This window comes from Psammomys obesus, unplaced genomic scaffold, assembly GCF_907164565.1.
Source record: "Psammomys obesus unplaced genomic scaffold, mPsaObe1.curated_primary_1811, whole genome shotgun sequence".
In the NCBI taxonomy this organism is placed as follows: Eukaryota; Metazoa; Chordata; class Mammalia; order Rodentia; family Muridae; genus Psammomys; species Psammomys obesus.
In genome coordinates, this window is record NW_026596034.1 from 32,990,699 (window position 1) to 33,011,257 (window position 20,559).

The 20,559-nt window shown below is 49.0% G+C and overlaps 1 protein-coding gene across 1 annotated transcript in view; it reads left to right on the forward strand.

Annotated features, from left to right (window-relative positions):
* Nucleotides 1-20,559, forward strand: part of Plcg2 (phospholipase C gamma 2) — a 63,638-nt gene that overhangs the window by 2,480 nt on the left and 40,599 nt on the right. The window contains exons 3-14 of the mRNA XM_055621424.1: nucleotides 501-584; nucleotides 6,925-6,968; nucleotides 7,505-7,577; nucleotides 10,207-10,308; nucleotides 11,535-11,653; nucleotides 13,262-13,347; nucleotides 14,875-14,995; nucleotides 16,223-16,391; nucleotides 17,542-17,646; nucleotides 19,421-19,510; nucleotides 20,002-20,177; nucleotides 20,270-20,470. Of these exons, the coding sequence (XP_055477399.1) occupies nucleotides 501-584; nucleotides 6,925-6,968; nucleotides 7,505-7,577; nucleotides 10,207-10,308; nucleotides 11,535-11,653; nucleotides 13,262-13,347; nucleotides 14,875-14,995; nucleotides 16,223-16,391; nucleotides 17,542-17,646; nucleotides 19,421-19,510; nucleotides 20,002-20,177; nucleotides 20,270-20,470 (1,370 nt within the window). The remainder of the gene's footprint in view (nucleotides 1-500; nucleotides 585-6,924; nucleotides 6,969-7,504; nucleotides 7,578-10,206; nucleotides 10,309-11,534; nucleotides 11,654-13,261; nucleotides 13,348-14,874; nucleotides 14,996-16,222; nucleotides 16,392-17,541; nucleotides 17,647-19,420; nucleotides 19,511-20,001; nucleotides 20,178-20,269; nucleotides 20,471-20,559) is intronic.

A 20,559-nucleotide genomic window follows, 5' to 3' on the forward strand; every position in this document is an offset into this window, starting at 1 on the left:
AAAAAAACCCAAAAAGGTGGATGCTGCTTGAGGAATAACATTTGAAGTTTTCCTTTACCCCCCACGCACACACAGTAACACACAAATCTACAGCCACATACACAAGTACACACACTCACCCACCACTACACAAAAACACACGTACACATGTAATATATATGTGTATATATGTTGCACATATAAAGCATATTCATCAGGAGTGTGTACTCGATCAGCGAATCTAAATTTGTAACCGAAAGAAAGCATCTCACATCCAGATAAGGGGAGTCATCTCCTGTGGCTCCTAGAAACCTGGCTAAGACTCTTCCTTCCTGGGGTTCCCTGGGGCTGAAGGGTGGGAACCCTTTGTGTTCCCCAGGCAGGAGACTGGGGAAATCACTGGCATTTGGGGCTCAGGCGATTGTGGGTTGATGGCAGCCGTTCTCTTTCTGTGGGGAGGGCGGAGGTGTGACGGCGGACACCCAGCTATGGGTGCTCACCTTTGCTTTCTGCGCTCACAGGAGATCGGCGCACAGAAGGATGAGCTCAGTTTTGAACAGTTCCATCTCTTCTATAAAAAACTCATGTTTGAACAGCAGAAATCGGTAAGAAGTCTCTGGGCTGTTTTTGTGTTTCTGGGTGCAGAGCTGAGACGCCCACAAGAAGGGTTTAGCTTTCCACTGAGTCAAGGAGGCGCAGACGAGAGCGACGGGGATGGTGACTTTAGGAGACTGGCAGATCACCTTAACCATGGCGGAGCTGTGGGGCAAGTGTCGGGGGATGGGGCTTGCTGACCTTCCTGGTGGGAATCCAGCAGCCATAAATTTGATCAGAATTCTGAGTGCATGAAAAGAAAACAGTACAGTGAACACTGAACAATTAGACTGTTCTGGAAGAGAATCCAGAAACTTATTCATAGTCATCTCTGGGTTTTATGCTTTTCTTTGGTTGTTTTTGAGACAGGATCTCCTGTAGTCCAGGCTGGCCTCAAACTTCCATGCAAAGCTGGCCTTGATCTTCCAATCTTCCTGCCTCCAGCCCATGATTTTTGGGATCATAGAGTGAGTTACCACGGGCAGTTTATAGATCAGAATGGGACCAGGACTTTGTACATGCTATGCAAAGCTCATTACCAATAACATGTTTTCTCCAATGAGGCCACACCTATTCTAAAAAGGCCACACTCCTAAACCTTACAGTTATTCAACTGGGGACCAAGTGTGCAAATATATGAGCATAAGGAGCCTTTTCATTCAAATCAGCACATTCCACTCCCTGGCCACCCTAGGCATGTAGCCATATCACCATGCAAAGTGCATTCAGTCCAACTTCAAAAGTCCCCATGGTGTTTCAGTCCCAAGAGTACTTTAAGTTCAGAGTCTCTTTTGAGACTCCTGGAATTCTCTTAACTGGTACCCCCTGTAAAATCAGATCACATACTTCCAACATACAATGACACAGCGCACACACACACACACACATACACACACACACACACACGTTACTATTCCAAAAGGGAGACAAGGGAATATAGTGAGGAAATACTGGACCAAAGCAAGACTGAAAACCAGTAGGGCAAACTCCAAATTCTGCATCTCCATGTCTGGTGTCAAAGCACTCTTCAGCTCGCCAACTCCTTTCACCTTTGTTGACTGCCACACACTTCTTTCTCTGGCTGGTTCCACTCTCTGTTAGCAGCTTTCCTTGGCAGGTATCCCACAATCCTGGCAACTCCAGCATCTTGGGCTTTCTGATGAAATCCAGGCTTCACCTTCATAGCTTAATGCAGTGATCTGTCTAGGCCTCCATGCAAAAACTCCCCTGACACATTCCTGGCCTCAGTGGCTTTCCTTAGTTGCAACAGGAGAGTCCATAACCCCTTCTATCTTTGACTGTAAAGCCAGAATCATGTGACTAAAGCTGCCAAGTTCTGCAAGTTCTGCAGCTTGGTGGGGCTAGAAAATAGGTCTCTCTATCCATTGCAATTGCCCCAGTTTCTGCTGTGGATGGTTTCCTTCACTACTTAAGTTTTTCTTTAATTCCTTTTCACAAGTTGGAAGCTTAGGGGGGTGGGGTCTTGTCCTGAGGTCACCACTCCCTTTATTCCATTTAACATCTGGCTTTTCTTTAAACATTTTATCTTTTTGAACATAGTATTTAGCTTCATTACACTTCTTGGTGTCCCCTTTCTCCTCAACCTGTACATTTTGTGTTTTTCCTTGCTCAGCTTGCTCCTGTTCATTACAGATCTGCATAAGAGTGATTACTAATGACCGTATGACACAGTTAAAACTAGGATGTCTTGAAATCTCCTCTGCCAACACCATTAATCCAAAGCTCTTCGATTTAGTGTGTGGCAGGTTTTTAAAGAGGGCAAAGAGCAGCCGCATTCTTCACCAAACTATCAAAAGAACTATCTCTAGGTCATTTACTATTATTCTTTCTTTCTGAAATCTCTTGAGCAAGGCTATCATAATCTATGAAGCCCTGCTTAAAGCATTCAACAGATTTTCTAGCTCAAAGTCCATATTCCATTGACAAGCAGCACCATCAGGCCTGTCACAGCACTACCCTGCTCCCAGCTTATATCTCAGTCACTGTTCTATTGCTGTGAAGAGACACTATGACCAGGCAACTCTAATGAAAACAGTTTCAGAGGTTTAGTCCATTATCATCATGGCAGGGAGCATGGCATCACGCATGGCCCTGAATCTGTAGCTGAGAGTTTTACATTTGATCCTCAGGCAGAGAGTAAGAGAGAGAAAGAAAGAGGGAGGGACAGAAAGAGGGAAAGAGAGGGGGTCAGGGCTGGGCCTGGCATGGACTTTTGAAACTTCAAAGCCCAATCTCAGTGACACATCTTTTCCAAGAAGGCCACACCTCCTAATCCTTCCAAACATGCAAATACAGGTCTATATCTCAATGTTCTATTGCTGTGAAGAGACGCCATGACCACAGCAACACTTACAAGGGAAAACATTTCACTGGGGCTTGCTTACAGCTCAGAGGTTTAGTCCATTATCATCTTGGTGGGAAACATGGCAGCATGCAGGCAGACATGGTATGGGAGAAGGAGCTGAGAGTTCTACCTCTTGATTCGCAGGCAGCAGAAGTTACTTGTCAAACTGGGTGTAGCTTGAGCATCTGAGACCTCAAAGCCTGCCTCCACAGTGACACACCTTCTCCAACAAGGCCACATTCCCTGTGGGCCAAACACAGGAGTCTGTGGGGGCCATTTCCATTCAAACCACCACAATGAGCCTTTGGGGCCCTTCCTTTTCAAACCACCGCAACTAGCAATTAAGAAAATGCCCCCACAGACATACCCACAGGGCAGTCTGGTAGAGACAGTTCCTCAGTTGAGGTCACCCCTTTCCAGGTGGCTTTAGCTTTTACCCATTGAGCCATCTCACTGGCCCTAGTGTGTTTAATATATATATTAAATTATTCTATCTATCTATCTATCTATCTATCTATCTATCTATCTATCTATCTATAATTGATTTGCTGGGTACAAGTAGAGAAACAGAGGTGTGAGAGTTGGGATAACTATATTCCATCCTTAGCCTTTGATTAAGTCATGTTACAGAAGTCATTTTTTTCCTCACTCAGTCTTCTCCATGGGTGTTCAGGGAGATCGTTATTTATAAATAGTTAAAACTATATAAACTCACTTTTAAATAGGAACCTGCAACAGCAACAGCAAAGGCTTGTGCTTCTTGGATCAAAGTACTTTGTAAAGTTTCAGTCTTTAACTCTTAAAAAAAAAAAGCCCAAACACAAAAATGGTGTGTGTATGAGCTTTGATGGTGACAGTTGCCATCTTAGGTAATTGGCCTGAACAAAGCTGCATTCACTCAAGATAAATAGCTGTGGGGATGGGTAGCTCAGTGGTTATGAACGCTTGCTGTTCTTGCAGAGGAGTTCAATTTCCAGCACCCTCTGAGGTGCACAACTACTTGGAACTGCAGCTCTGGGCATTACAGCACCCTCTTCTGGCCTCCAGTGGTACCTGCAGCCATGTGCATATATCCCCTACACTGACAGACACTCAGGAATAAAAGTAAAAATGAACAAATGAGCAACTCTAAGTAGGTTTGACAGTTGTGATCCTGAACAGTTCAGAACACCATTGGACACACAGGGACAAAAGCTAAGAATAAGTTCGGCCCCAAAGCTGCTTTACCTGTCAGTGGGGGTTGGTGGTACAGAACTGCACAGGAGCTGCATTTCTTTCTTTTCTCTCTCATTGGTGCTGGAGACCAAACCCAGGACCACACACACAACACATAAGCTTTGCCACTGTCTTCTGTGTTCCTACTAGGATATCCCATTAAGCCCCACTCAAAGTCCCTTGTGTCTCAGTCACTGTACAATTGCTATAAAGAGACACCGTGACCAAGGCAACCTGGGTCCCCTCCCCAGCCCAAGATGCATTTCAGCTTGCACTTTTTCATGGTGAAGTGACTCCGCTGTGTAGCCCAGGCTGCCTTAGAACTTTCTATGTGGCCCAGGTTAGCCTCAAATTAACTGTCCTCCTACTTCAGCTGCCCCAGTGCCACCACACTCGGCCACAATTGAAACTTTTTATTACAATTCTTTTGAAAGTGTGAATGTGTGTATGCTTGTGTGCCTGTGAGTGTGAAGGGAGAGGGAGAGGGATGGAGAGGAAAGGGAATGCGGGAGAGAGAAAGGAGGCAGGGTAGGGAGGAGTGGAGGGAGTGGGGAGGGACAGAGTTGGATATTGACAGATTGAATGAGTTTTACGGACTCCCTCCTCTCCCTGGAATGTGCTAGCTGCAACCCTGCAGAAACATTCAGCCATGCCAAAGGTCACCCCCTGGTGTTCAGAATGCTACATTGAGCATGAGTTGGCATCTCATTGTTCTTGGTTTGGCCGGTGGTTTAAGCAATTTAAAATTAATGACCTACATTTAGAAACCCAGAGTTCTGGGCCTCCTCTTTCTCCTCCTTCTGCCTTTTCCTTTTTTTTTGAGACAGGGTTTCTCTGTGTAGCCTTGGCTGTCCTGTAATTCACTCTGTAGACCAGGCTGGCCTTGAACTCAAAGATCTATTTGCCTCTGGCCCTGAATGCTGGGATTAAAGACATGCAAGACTATCTCCCTGCAGATTTTTTACTTTTTCTTCTCCTCCTTCTCCTTCTTCTTTTTTCCTTCATCTGAGGCAGCAAGAAAGATTTATTGCACACCAGTTACACTTTTACTTGGCCACAAATGAACAGAACTAGTCCAGAATGCCAAAGGTCCAGGGCACAGGGCCAGCGGGACTGTTTTGGTTGTAGGGAAGGCAGCCAGTTTCAGGTGGTCTCGGTGAGATGGTGTTTCAGGTTCCTTGAGACAGCATTGCCGACAGCTGCATACAGGCCAACAACTTGTACCAGCACCCCGGCCTTCAGCATCCCTCACTTCTGCAGCCTTCGTGGTGCACAAGCTAGTTTGCTTGGACCTCTGTCTCATCTTTCTCCTCTTGTGCTTCAGCCTGCACCTTCACTTCTTCTGCCACTTGTCTCCTGAGCTCCTAGGATGAGATGGGGTGAGGTATTGAATTTCCAGGGTCTAAGGAGTTGTCGTGGAGACCTCTGATGCTCACGTCTGAATCTAGGGAATGGATACTTGCATCTCTGTAGCCAAAAGGTTTCTGACTTTTAGTTGCCAGTTCTTCCTTGCGTCTAACCACCTGCCTGCATTGCAGCTCTCAGGGCTTCATGTTTTTTGAAGGTTGGACAGTAGCAGGAAAATATATAAATACTGCACCCTGGTAAACTCTAACCAGGATTTCACATTTCCCAATTGGCACTGATGCCCAGCCACGGATGCTTCCTGTTAATTCTTAAAACATCTGTGGTGAAAACAGTTTCAAGGGCTAGTGAGAGGGCTCAGTGGGTAAAGAGCCTGACGACCTGAGCTTGATTCCTGGGACCCACATGGTAAAGAATTGCGTCCTGCTTGTTGTTCTCTGACCTCCGTGTTTGTGCCCCCTCCCTCCATCTTCATTCTTCTTTCCCTTTGCCCCTCCTCCACTCCTCCTTCTCTTAGCTATTTGAGGCCTAGTCTTACTATGTAGCCCAGGCTGGCCTTAAAGCCAAGCTCCTCTGTCACCACTCCCAGAGCGCTGGGCCTGCTTAGATCAATTATTAATCAAGAAAGTACACTACAGGCATTTTCTCAACTGAGGTCCCTCTTCCCAAAGGACACCAGCTTGTGTCAACTTGGCAAAAAATTAACTAAGACACTTGATTCAGTCTTTATTTGTTTGTTTGCTTTTAAAAAAAAGATTTATCTATTTATTTTTTATACAGCCTGCATGTGTGCCTGCAGACTAGAAGAGGGTACAGATCTCACTATAGATGGTTGTGAGCCACCATGTAGTTGCTGGGAACTGAACTTAAGACCTTTGGAAGAACAGCCAGTGTTCTTAACCTCTGAGCCATATCTTCAGCCCCCATTTATTGGGGTTTTTTTTGAGACAGGGTTTCTTGTGTGGAGCCTTGGCTTTCCCGAACTAGCTTTTGTAAACTAGGCTGTCCTCAAACTGAGATCCACCTGCCTCTGCCTTTCAAGTACTGGGATAAAAGGCGTGCGCCAGCACTGCCCAGCTGCTTCAGTCATTTTTTAAAAAGTAATTTTTCCTTTATTATTATTTCTTAGATTTATCTTGTTTTATGAGTATTTTGCCTGCATGTAGATATGTCACCACGCGTGTGCCTGGCAACCCATGGAGGCCGGAAGAGGGGGTTAGAGCCCCTGGAACCGGAGTTACAGCTGTGAGCTGCCGTGTGGGTTCCGGGATCTGAAACTGCCCCCTCTGCAAGAGCAAGGAACCCTCCTAACTGCTGAGCCATCCCTCCAGCCCAGCCTCATACCAGTCTCACCGTCATGAATGGATTTGTCTGACAGTTTCTTATTTTCTGATTTCTCATTTCAGATACTTGATGAATTCAAAAAAGACTCCTCCGTGTTTATCCTAGGGTGAGACACCGCTGACAGATCGCTGCGTCTTAGGGCCTCTGTGTCCTAGCTGGCCTCTGGTGGCAGGGGTGGGGAGGGAGGCTGAGGATGGGGAGTGGGGGCGGGGAACTGACCCCAGGCTTGTAGCGAGTGAACTGCATCTGTAGGATGTGGGGTGTTCTGAAGAAGGTCTAGAAGATTCTGCCGGGAGGACGATGAACTCAAGCTTCTTCCTAAGCTTCAGGCAATGTGATGAACCAATAGATTTCTCTTTTCCCCTCCTCTCTGCTCTCTGCACTCCCTGTCTCCTGTTGCTGTGGCCTTCTGCTTCCGTCCATCTTTGCTGTGCTCCTCGGACCTCCTGTAGCTCTCGAATGCTGTCCGGGACCTCTATGACTCTTGTTGGGGCCCCTCTCTGAGTCTCTCAGTCTTTTTTTGCGAGGGTCAGTAGTGTGTTAGTGTGTTCAGGGTAGTGAGGCTGGGGTTCAGGGTGGAGGCGGACCTCTTCCGGTGCACATCCCTCTCTAACCACCCTGTGTCGCTTTCTCCGGGGGCAGGAACACAGACCGCCCTGATGCCTCTGCTGTCTACCTGCAGGACTTCCAGAGGTTTCTCTTACATGAACAGCAGGTGAGAGAATTGCAAGGTGGGGTGTCAGGGACGCAGTGCTCCCTCTGCAGCCCAGGCTGTTCTTGAATTCCCTCTGTAGCCTAGGCTGGCCTTGAACTCCTTCTGTAGCCCAGGCTGGGGTTGAACTACCTCTGTAGCCCAGGCTGGTCTTGAACTCCTTCTGTAGCCCAGGCTGGCCTTGAACTTCCTCTGTAGTCCAGGCTGGCCTTGAATTCCCTCTGTAGCCTAAGCTGGCCTTGAACTTGTAGTCCTCCTGGCTCAGCTTCCTGAATAGTTGATATGACAGTCCTGTGCTTTCACATTTTTCTCTCTGTTGGGTTTTATTGACTGCATAGAAGCCAGTGATCGAGAGGCACATTTCCCACGAGGTCAGCAGCCCTGAGGTCAGCAGCCCTGAGGTTGGGCAATGGCGGCAGCTGGCTGGGTGTGCTGGGCAATGGCTAGTTGAAGGCTTTCATGTTTGTCATGAATACCGCACCTGCCAGCGTGGGACACTGAATGAAGGCGATGAGAAGTTTTGCTTGCTTAGCCTGAATCCTTAGGATGTGAGGATGTTAAACCTAGTGGACAGTGAATTCTGTTGGGTGCAGTGTGCATGTGTAGTTCTGAGGACCGCTTGCTGGGGCTGCTAGAAGCTCTCCTTCTACCAGGAGCATCCCAGAGATCAAATTTTAGGTTGGTGGGCTTGGTGGCAGGTATCTTTACCCTTGGGCCATCTGACCATCCCATAGGTGCATTTGAACCTCTCACGTCTTGGCCTTCTAAACTTCTTTAGGAAGATCCTGGTCTCTGTCAGCTAGAGTGGTCCCCAGTTCTGTTAGCAAGTGCCTGCATCTTTAGATAAAAGTGTGTGATTTGCAGGGGAAGCAGAGAAGGGCTTGTACCGCTTTTTTGAGATACTCAGGCCAGCCAAGGTGTTTATATCCAGTATCTCACACTTTGAGTTACTTGTTGGAGCAGTCCACATCCCTCCCACCCTCAAGAGCTGAGGAGCAAACCCAGGGCCAGCACTCTACCATTAAGCTATATCCCCAACCCCACGGTCCATGCTTTTAACACCGATCCTTTCAAGGAAACCCACAGCCTGCTGGCTGGATTGGTGTCTGTGATCCGGGGAGACCTGTTAGTTCACCACAGTCCTGTGCTGCTGAAGCGGGGTCTCCTCACCCTGTTTCAGTCTGTTTCTGGGCTTCCGTTCTTTCTGACATCTGCCCTGGCCCTGCCAACCCAACCACACACTTTTCTCAGACACAAGGAGAGACACTGTAGAATGTCTGACACCCAGAAGGCTTTGTGTCTGCGAGGCGTCTTTCATATTGTAGCCTGTGGATATTTGGGGTTTCAGAGCGTGGAGAGGAGAACAGGCCACTGGATCCTGCAGGCTCTTTCTATAAAGGAAATGCTCCTGGAATGTCCAGCACTGTGCTGAGTCTGCTGGTGGAACTGGACTTGTCTGTCTGGGTGGCGCTGCATGGCTGACCCCTAGAGGAAGGGGATGCGTGGTATCCATCTAGGTGTCCTTTCCTAAGCTGATTGGTTTGGAACCCAACCCTGATACTTATGAGCTCTGGAGACCTGGGGTCCTCTTGAGGTAGTCCTGAGCCTGTGTGTCCTCCTTTCTAGGTGACAGTAACATTATGTGATTTGCAGGGTGGGGCAGACCAGAGGACCATATGGGATGGGGCTGTTTGAATAAACCTCCATGAACTGGAGGCCTCCTGCAGTAAAGACTGCTGTGCTAGGCACACAACTGACTCCATATGATTCCACCCCCCAACCTGGGTAGTACCTAACTTGTAGTAACAAGTACCTACTTGTTACCCTCCTTTCATGAATGAGGAGGTATGAAAAAGACGTGTAACTCGTCACCTTGGCTGAGCCAGGGGAGACACCCCAGGAGGCTGGCCGTGTAGTTACTTTTCTCATTGCTGTGACCAGAAAAATCAATTCCAGGGGCAGGGTTTATTCTGGCTCAGAGTTCGAGGGGCTACTGTCCACTATATTTGGGAAGAGATGGCAGCAGATGGGAACCATATAGTGGCAAGAGCGGGAGGCCGGCCACCTTGCCTCGGAATTCAGGAATCAAGAGAACAGAAAGTGGGGCTCAACTATTAAGCCTCAAGGCCTAACTCCAGTGGCCTACCTCCCCTAACAAGCCTTCCAACTCCGGAAGGTTCCACAGCCTTTCCAGACAACACCGCAACCTGGGAACCCAGGTGTTCAGACACATGAGCCTGTGGAGGACATTTCATGACCAAACCACAACACTGGCATAGCCTACCGTGCTCCCTGGCTAGACATCCGTGATCCAGTGCCCTGAGTTTTTGGCAGACCATGGTCTGTCATTCCTTTACTTTTATAGATAAAGTTTTATTGGGATGCAGCTATGTTCATCTTCCTGTTGTTGGTCTGTGGCTTTTGAATGATGACAGCAGGTAACCCTGACCTACGCAGAAGGCATTTGCTGGGATGCAAAGGCCACGCTGGGATGGGGCCTTGGTGTGTGGGCCTGGATGGCAAGTAGACTTGAAACTGGATGATGGCTCAGTCTTCGATCACCTTGACTAGGTCCTGAGAAGGACTTTGCCTGCATCTTTGGTGATTTTGTGTTGTCCTGGTCATCTTTAAGGAGGTCTGGGCTCAGGATCTGAACAAAGTGCGGGAGCGGATGACCAAGTTTATCGACGACACGATGAGGGAAACTGCGGAGCCCTTCTTGTTTGTGGACGAGGTGAGTGGGCTGTCGTGTGTCATTTGAACAGGACCCTTTGTCCCTTCCCCTCAGAAGGTGTCCCTGTCAGGCGTTCTGAGACAGATCCATAGGTGGTGGTTTTCCTTGGGGTGGGGATTCTTCCAGCCTTTCATTTTCCTGATTCTCAACTGGGTGGGATTATCGATTTCGCCACTAGAGGGCGTTCGCCATCAGGGAGAAACCAACCAAACAGAACAAAGGCTGGATGGGCATGCTTGAACACACAGATAAGCCTTGACTCTGATCCTCCTGCTTTATTCTTCTGGGATGTATCAGGATGAATGTGAGGTGACAGAGCTGAGCTGCTAGGCTGGGTGTCTTTCCACCCTTTGATGGTCTCATCTCTAATGTTGTGGGTAGGTACTGTTTTTAAACTTTATTTTAGTTAGGGTTCCTTAAGTTTCTACTTCCTTTCCAACCCTCAGTCCTAGGTAGGATAGAAAAAAGGTTAGAAGAAAAAGGGGGCACAGACATCTTTAGACTTAGTTCTGCTGGTTATGGTCATTGGGTTCTTTTGGGGCAACACCAATCTCAGACATCAGGCCATCCAGCAGTCCAGGTAACCAGCAACCCTCTTCTTTCTCTGTGTCCTCAAAGCCTTCTCCCCATCTGTTTGTTTCCTTGCTTTTTCTCTCTGTGATCTGTTGTATTTATACCCTCTCTGAGTCCTCAGAATTACATTCCCTTCAGCTAGCCAAGATCACACGCCTTTCCAAGCTGCATGAGGCAGTTATCAGCTAAGGACAAAAAGCAACTCCATAATCCCACACTTGGGATTAAGACAAAAACCCATTCCCTGTAACATAAGTGAGTTTTTAAAGAAACCAAAACTTGTGCTACTGTTCTGTCTCTGAAACTGAGGGTTGGACATACGGAGGATTAGCCACTGAGATGACGCAAAGCTTCTGCGTGGGCAGCCAGTGGGCGCTTCGGCAACAGCAGACCTTATGGGATACACATTAAAAGGGGGAATGATGGGCAGGTCCATCAGGCACTTATGTTGAGTGGGATGGCTGCAATCTGAGCCAGTTATACTGGAACCTGGGGAGACTGAGAGGTGCCTGGGGATCATCTATAGGGTACCGTGTGCCAGAGATGCCTGGCTGCATGGGCACTGGCTTAAAAAACAGCAACAACAAAAAACAAAAACAAGTAAATTCCGTGCCTCTTGTGCCGCCGTGACTCCCCACTGGTGTCTCTTTCAGTTCCTCACGTACCTGTTCTCCCGAGAAAACAGCATCTGGGATGAGAAGTGTGACGTCGTGGACATGCAGGACATGAACAACCCCTTGTCCCATTACTGGATCTCTTCTTCCCACAACACGTGAGTTTCTGGATGAGCCCAGGCTGGCCCTGGCAGAGCTGGCTGTGAGGGGGTAGTGAGTGAGTACCACATTGTTCAGAAGGGTCGGGAGAGGGGTAGGGGAATACAGCTGCCTCCCCGGACAGAACTGGGGTGACTGTGTATCAAGGGTGGCCCTTTAGCAAGTTTGCGAAACTGGCATTTTTATGATTTGATCATTGGCGTGCCGTCAGAGTGTTCACTCAGCCAGTGAGCTGCTGTTTGTGGAGCGTCGACCCTGGGCCAGGGGTGAACGAGGCAGGGGCAGTCACGTTCTCAGGTTCGTGGAGAGGAAGGCTCCCGCCGAATAGCTGCTATTCAGCTATTGGCACCAACAGGGGCCAGGGTGAGAGGAGCAGCCTGTGCTGAGGCCCTGGGGCAGGAGCAGTTGGGAGGCATGTCTAGGGCTGGGGTGAAGAGTTGGGAGGGTGGCAGCAGGAGAGGCCAACCTAAGCAGAAGCCTCTTGTGACTCACAGAGGTGGCAGCAGGGAGCCTCTGGCCACTTCAGCCGGAGAGTGACAAGCACTCATCCACCCTGGATGCTTATGCTGATTGCAAGAGTGGGGTGGCTCAAGGGAGTGAGGGGGGATGCTGCCTTTCCACATCAGTGTTTGCTCAGCCTTTCAGGATGAGGGTGAAATCGTTGACTTTCGGGCTGCAAAGCGCTGGAGAAGAGCACTTCCTGAAGTGCTCTGTCAGGTGGGGCACGAGCAAGGACCTCTGTGTGTCATTCTCTAGGTATTTGGGAAGGTCGACTCTTTTCTAGGGCATCAGGAAGGTTGTTATGTCTCGAGTTACTTCCTCAGAACAGTGGATTCTCCAAGCCTGGAGACCGCTGAGGGAAGGTAGCATGGGGAGAAGGCAAGGCTAGAACAGTTTGTATTTTTCAAAACATCAGAAGCACTCCTAAATAGCCTAATCAATAAATGGGCTAACAGAAGAATGGGTAAAGAAAATGTAGTTCATATGTAACGTATATATATCTCAACAGAATATAACATATATATCAATGTAACACACATATCAATAGAATTTTGCGAAGCTGTGGAGGAAATCAAGTCATGACATTTGCAAGAAAATGGATGGAGCCGTAAATCATTATGTTGAGGGAAATAAGCCAGAAACATGACTACTGTGTATTAAAAAAAAAAAAAAGAATGATTTTATGGCAGTTTTGTTGATTAGGTTTATGGCACTATAAATTCTACCGGGAGTTGTTGAGCCTGCTTATGGTGACCTCTGACCTCTGACCACAATGATGAAGCGAAGGCCCATGTCTGCTGGTACCCAGAGCCCAGTGGGCAGGTACAGGAGGTCACTAGCTTACTCTCTGCTCTGTCTTTGTCCTGACAGCCTGGGCCCAGGTCTCCAAGAAGGACTGCACTGTCTTCATTGTGTTTGGATTGCACAATGGTAGCCACTGTGCTCGTCTCACTGGTGGTCCCAAACCCAGGGCCCCAGGATGGCATGCATGTGGCCCAGACCTTAGCTTGGGTGTCTGTAGATCAGGAGCTCTTTGCCTCAGATGATCTCCAAGCATGAACTGTGTCCAGGATGGCCTCCATGACTTGGCTCCCTCTGTCCCTCAGGTACCTCACCGGGGACCAGCTGCGTAGCGAGTCCTCCCCGGAAGCGTATATCCGCTGCCTACGAGCTGGCTGTCGCTGCATCGAGTGTGAGTATCCTGTCCTGGCCAAGGTGATGCAGTTAAGTGGAGCTCTGAAGCTCAGCGTAAGATAACTGTCCCCAGGCAAAAGTGACATCCGGCTGGGTGGTAGGTTGTTGCGCCTGGAAAGTGTCCTGACACACTGGGAAGGGAGGGGCCAGCAGCAAGGGTCACTTCTGCTCAGAGGGGCACAGACATATGCCCATTAGCACGCCACACCCAGGAGCCACGCGTCTATAGGTGAGGCCTTGAGAGCAGGTGCAGTCTGTGGCCAGGCTGGTGGTGGAGCCTTGTGTGTCTGCCTTTTCTCATCACCTCTTTGGCTCTTTTGTGTGTGTTGTGTGTGTGTGCACGTGCATGTACACATGAGTAAGTGTGTTCACATGTGTGTGTGCCACCATGTGCGTAAACCCCAGAGGCTGACATCAGTTCTTTTCCTCAGTCACTCTTTCTTTTTAAGAGAGAATCTCTCTGTGAACCTGTAGCTCTAGTCTAGCTAACCGGCTTGCCTCATGGATCCCTTGTCTACACCTGCCAGCATCTACATGGGTGCTGGGATTTGAACTCTGCTCCTCATACTTACACAGTAAATGCGTTATCCTTTGAACGATCTCCTCAGCCTGTCTTTGGCTCTTTCCTTCCCAGCCACATTCTATGACCAAAGCTCTTAGGTGTCTGGGTTAGTTAGTATCCCATTACTGTAGCAAAAGACCCGAGACGATGAATTTAATGAGAGAAGGTGTATTGTTCCGTATCTTAGGTTGGTAGCATTGCTTTGGGCCTCAAACGACAGGCCATGGCAGGAATGTGGTAGAGCAATGGCTCTCCATCATAAGGTAGACACTAGGAGAGGAAGAGACCGGAGTCCCACAATCCCTTTCAAGGACACGCCCTCAACGACCCAACGTCCTCCTCCTCAGCCTCCTGCTTCTCCAATAACCAAGCCTGGTGACGCTTTCCTAAGCCATGTATGTGGCTGAGGAAATGACCCAAAATGCCGACTGCACCTCAAGTGTTTTCAGACCTGCTTCCTCTGTGCCAGACTTCAGCGGTAGCCGCATGTGGGCCTCCCCGGTGTATGCTTTTCCCTCTGGGAAAAAGCTGTGAGAAAATGAAGTCAGAAGCCACCAGCTTCAGTGCCCTCCGGGTTGCCCACGTCCCCCACAGATTTATTTCTATTTGCACAATTTGCCAAGCCATTAAAAAGCTGTCTCGTTGCTCTAAGCTGTTTCCACTGGCGAAAGAGGGGAGCCTCGGACAGCGGACACAAGCAAATCAAACCCATTATCAATAATTTATGGGGAAAGACTCTGGAGGGAGTTTCTCAGGGGAGTGAGTTGTGTTCCTGTAAGCCTGTGGATATGACCACACCACACCCGTGCGGGTGAACTCGGGTCAGCCCTGGGAACAGAGCAGGTATGGGTACCAGGGCCTCGCTTCCTGGTCTCAACCCAGTCATGTGTCCTGCATATCTGCTCACTCTTGGTGGCTTTGCTTGCTGGTGTCTGATGCTAAGGAGCTGTGTTTCCCCCTCAGTGGACTGCTGGGACGGGCCTGACGGGAAGCCCATAATCTACCATGGCTGGACACGAACCACCAAGATCAAGTTTGACGACGTTGTTCAGGCCATCCGAGATCACGCCTTTGTTACCTCCAGGTTGGTGTCTGATTTCCTGGAGGTGTGTCTGTAAGGGGAAAGCTGCTAGAACTGGACACACGGACAGACACACACACACATACTCACACGCATATACAAACTACCCACTTCTCCTAAACCCCGAGGAGTCTGGGCTCCATTTGCCTAGTTCCTGGCAAGTGGCCTTTGCAGCCTTAAGAAGTGATAGTGGCCCTTAAAAAAATTGTGCCTATTACTTTAATTATATGTATGTGTGTTTGTGTGGCTGTGTGCACGTGAGTGCAGGTACTAGTGCAGGCCAGCGGTGCTGGATCACCTGCAGCTGGAGTTACAGGTGTCTGTGAGCTGCCTGACGTGGGTTTGGGGAACTGAACTGAGGCCCCCTGAAAGAGCATTGTGAAGAACTCTTTACGGTCCAGCCATCTCTTTAGACGAGAGCCCAAGGGGCTTTCTTCCAGCTTGAGTCCAACTCTGTGGATGGTCAGCCTTCTTGGTTCTTGGCCGAGATCCCCACATCTTAACCATGGCGATGGTTGGATGGATCTCACAGGGCCATGAGACTAAACAGCGTGAGGCCTGCTGAGTGCTTAGCGGCCGTCTGTGGTCAGCATTCAATAACCAGGACTGGGTGTTTCTGAGGTGATTCCCGCCTGAGTTCCTTGATTTGGGGTGGGGCCTCAGGGGGAGGGCTGGGCTGAGGCAGTGATGCTGCAAGCATGTTTTCTCACATGACTTTTAGTCAGTCTTCAGGGCTTACAAATATCCTCCATGTAGCCTCAGCCCTTTCTTGGACATTCCTCTGTCCATCAGCCACTGAAGCCTGAGGGACCCTGTGTTCCCAGAGATGGTGCAGCGCCTACTCAGACTTCGTTAGCCTCTTGTCACGATGGAAAGATGCTGCTGTAATGGATTTGTAAAGAGATGGGGTGCCGGGTGTGGTGGTGCACGCCTTGATCCTAGTGCTTGGGGAGGCAGAGGCAGGTGGCTCTCTCTGAGTTTGAGGCCAGCCTGGTCTACAAGACCAGTCAAGGCTACACAGAGAAACCCTGTCTCAACAAACCAAAGAGAGAGAGAGAAAGAGAGAGAGAAGGGGTGGGCTTGGGATCACACTTTGGAGGTCCCAATTACTGATCGGTTGCCTGCCCTGCCCCAGCGCCTAAGAAATGGGTGTTTGCTGGCCGCTCTAGGCAGTGATGGAAGGTCCCTGCTCCCTGCCTCCCTGCTGACTCTGGCCTCTGCCACCTGCAGCTTCCCCGTGATCTTGTCTATCGAGGAGCACTGCAGTGTAGAGCAGCAGCGTTACATGGCCAAGGTGTTCAAGGAAGTGTTGGGAGACCTGCTGCTGACGAAGCCCACGGAGGCCAGCGCTGACCAGCTGCCCTCGCCCAGCCAGCTCCGAGAGAAGATCATTATCAAGGTAGGTAGGTGTGTGTGTGGGGGGGGGGGGGCTACCTACCAGGGGTTGCCATCACCAGGGCCAGGTGCCAGAGGCCCAGTGCTAGACTCCAGGTCCCACCTTCCTTACCATCTCTCTAATCTCGGCAAGATCTTGATCATTTAACATCTGGGTGCTTCTGTGCCCCTCTGGGAAAGGGGGTAATATAGAACCTAGTTACCTTGGTAGGACCAGGAGTGGGTGGTATGTGCAGAATACTTAGCCCCGTGCTCATTCTACCAGTTCTAACTCAGGAGGGTGGGGAGTTCCAGCTAGCCTGGGCGGCATTGTGAGACTCTGTCTTAAAACGAAACATATGGAACTTGTAGTTGTCGTTACTTCTTGGGTAAACCTCACCAGGCCTCTCTGTGAGTCAGTCTTGTGTGACTGTAGGACGGGTCCAGTGGTTCAAGTCCCGTTCCTGCCCTAGGGAGCTCCCAGACTGCTTTGGATGTGGATAGCTGCTTATCCACATGTGTGAGTGACAGTGGGATGTGGGGGCTGGCATTCTTGCTCTACAGAAGGGACACATGATTTTACCTGTCCTCGGGGACATCAGCATTTGTGTTGACCTCATAAATAGTGAAATAAAGCATGCATGAGTTTATATTTCTCATAAGAGGTAGAATGTTCTAGGAGTGTTGGGATTTGTTTCCCAAACTGATTTGGGGACCAAAGATCCTGACATCCTACTCTACCTAAAGGGCAGAGATTTTCAGTGGGGTTTTCTGTAGGTCCCCAAGAAGTGGGAGTTAGAATTTAGCAAGGAAGTTGGGACATGGGAGCTTGGATGGAGTAAAAGGTATTAACCTATAAGTGACAGTAACATTTCTTCCCTTTCACTCAGTCCCCACATCCCCCAAAAGCCCAACCTCCTAAAGAATAAGGAAAGAAAAGCAGGACTCCTGCTGGACACGAGGCAAGGATGGACTAGTTTTAGACTGCATGGCCAGGAAGATGCCTGTGAGGGAGGAGAAGTCTCCAAGCACAGAGCTGAGGTTGAAGGGAATGATGATCTGTGAAAGGGTTCGAGTGGAGGGAGCAGGTGCATTCTGGGTAATTTCTTGCCGACTCAAAGACTCTGAACATGGGCTGTGAGTGAGGAGTGCTATGTGACCTTTCTCCCCTTCAGCATAAGAAGCTGGGTCCCCGAGGTGATGTCGATGTCAATGTGGAAGACAAGAAAGATGAGCACAGGACCCAGGGCGAGCTGTACATGTGGGACTCCATCGACCAGGTGGGCCTGCGTCCCCCACCCTCAGAGCTGGGGGTGCTGACTCTCAGCTGTCCTAGGCTCCTGCCTTAAAGTCTGGCACCATCCATGCCTTTGTCCCATTTGAAGCCATGTGACTTGTCTTTTTACTGCATTGTAATGTTTTCAAATAATTTCATATTCAGCATAATATGGATTTATACACAGACCAGTGCAGAAGATTGTCATATGCCCTAGATTCAGGACTCTGTTGATCTGTGCTGGTTCAAAGTGAGGCAGAGCATCCCGACAGGGAACTGTGTGGACGAGCCAGGTGGCTCTCTCATAGTGGATGGGAGGCAGAGAAGATAAGAGATAAGAGGTCAGCCCTTTAGAGGTACAGCCTCATCTCTTTCAGCCAGGCCAGTCTCCAACGGTCTGTTCATTTACAAACTTATCAACGAATTGATTAACCCCTTCATGGAGTGGGTGCCCAGTGACCTAGTCTTTCTCAAAGCAGTATCCGTAGACAAGCAACCCTTTAATACAGAGTCCTTGTGGGAGCAGGCTTTGGTTTAACGCATTTACTAATGTCCTTTTTCCCATCACATATATTAGCAGTCAGACAACTTGCTGTTGCCTTCCAGTCTGGAATTGTTCTATCCCAGATTTTCTTCTCCTCCTCCCCCTCCTCGCCTTCTTCTTCTTCCTCATTATTACTATTATTATTATTATTTGTGCCTAGAGTAAAGTTTTTAAGCCTTATTGCTTCTCCCATACCTCCTGCCATTCAGATTCATTTGAGTTTATTCAAAGGTCTGTTCTAATATCCTATAAATAAATATGAAATAGATAAAATTTAAGTTTAAAAAAATGCAACAAAATGTCACATATGCACAGTGGAGTCTGATTTGGCCTCTAAGAATGAAATTACAGCACTTACACCTGGAGATTTGGATGTTAAGAGATCAATAAGTATATTGATGCTTTATCTCCAATGTGGAGTCTGGATATTTAAAAATGCTTATTTGTCTGGGGGCTGGAGAGATGACCTAGTGGTTAATAGCATTTGCTGCTCTTACTATTTGGTGCCCATCGTCCACAATGGATGGCTTACAACCATCCATAGTTTCAGTTCTAGAGGATCTGATGCCCTCTTCTGGTACAATGATATACTTGTGTGTGTAAATGTCATAATGGAATCCATTTAAAAATTCTTTTGAGGCAGAGTCTTACTATGTAGCACCTGGCATCAAACTCATAGAAATCCACCTGCCTCTGCCTCTGGAGTGCTGGGATTAAAGGTATACACAGCCACACCTGGAAAAACCCATTTTTTTTATACAATAACTTAAAAAAATTTAGTGAAATAAATCTAGGTTATTTATTAGGTCAGTTGGCTGAAAAGATCCAAAAGGCTTACAATGCAGGTGACAGGCTGGGGTGAAGCTCAGTAACAGTTTCCTGGCTTAATACACACATGACCCTGGGTTCAATCTCTAGTGCTGAGGAAAACGTAAGGTGCATTAGGAGAAGCTACTCACGAGTTTGCTTAATCTCATCTGCTGCAGACTGTCAATGCAGCAGAAGTTCTGTATTCACTCTCGTCTACTCACAGACACACCCATTTAAATAGTCCTGAAAAAATACCAAGAATCCAGAAGCAGATGTTTTAAAGAACAGACCTTGTAAAATCATTCTAAAATGTGAAAACTGGGGTGGGGCAGTCCCCAGTGAATGCTGGGGTGATGTCCCACAGGTCCCCATAGTCAATAGGGCTGAGACCTTGAGGGAGACTAATGCCAGCCTGGCTCTCTAGAAATGGACCCGCCACTACTGTGCCATTGCTGACGCCAAGCTGTCCTTCAGCGATGACATTGAGCAGACTGTGGAGGAGGAGCTGGTCCAGGTAGGTGGAGACCTGCCCGCCCTTGCCCTCTGGAGCTGGGTTTGTCCTTGGAGACTTAGTGTATGGCTTCTTCTATCTGGGCTGGCTTGAGCATCCTGGGCTCTAAGGAGCTATAGCTTTGAGAAGCAAAGCTTAACCAGCTCTTCCTGATTTGCTATCTGGCCCTAGGGCATAACCAGTAAGATTCAAGGCTCTTTCCTACTTACTATAGGGACTGAGTGGCTTTTGTCCAGGGCCAGTGTTCCCTGGGGAGATGATGGACCTGCCCTCTGCCCTGTATGTTCCCTCCATTTGCTGCCCATCTTTGGGCTTTTTGTTTTGTTTTTGTTTTTGTTTTGTTTCATTTTGTTTTTTTTTTTTGAGTGCAGCCCAGGATGTGCTCAGGCTTCTGGTACCAGGGACCCCTTACGACTCCTGAAAACTGCCATCAATGGGTTGTCAGGAGAGGGCAGAGAGAGCTGCCATAAGCCTTTCTGATTCCTGTGGTTCAGGACACTCCCCCTACGGAGCTGCATTTTGGGGAGAAATGGTTCCATAAGAAGGTAGAGAGGAGAACCAGTGCAGAGAAGCTGCTGCAGGAATACTGTGCTGAGACCGGTGCCAAGGACGGAACCTTCCTGGTGCGGGAGAGCGAGACCTTCCCCAATGACTACACGCTCTCCTTCTGGTAATGCCCCTTCCTCCAAGGCTGGGGGGTGGTGTTGTCAGGCTGCTGTCCTGCCTGGCTCTGGTGACATCCCGGGTCTCTGTTCCCAACAGGCGTTCTGGCCGGGTGCAGCACTGCCGAATCCGCTCCACCATGGAGGGTGGGGTCATGAAGTACTACCTGACTGACAACCTCACCTTCAACAGCATCTACGCCCTCATCCAGCACTACCGAGAGGCACACCTGCGCTGCGCCGAGTTCGAGCTGCGGCTCACAGACCCAGTGCCCAACCCCAACCCACACGAGTCCAAGCCGTAGGTCCTAGGACTGGGCTGGGGATAGATACCCACATGGGTGGTTATATGGGGCTCTCATTCCCAGGAGCCCAATCACTCTGACCCTG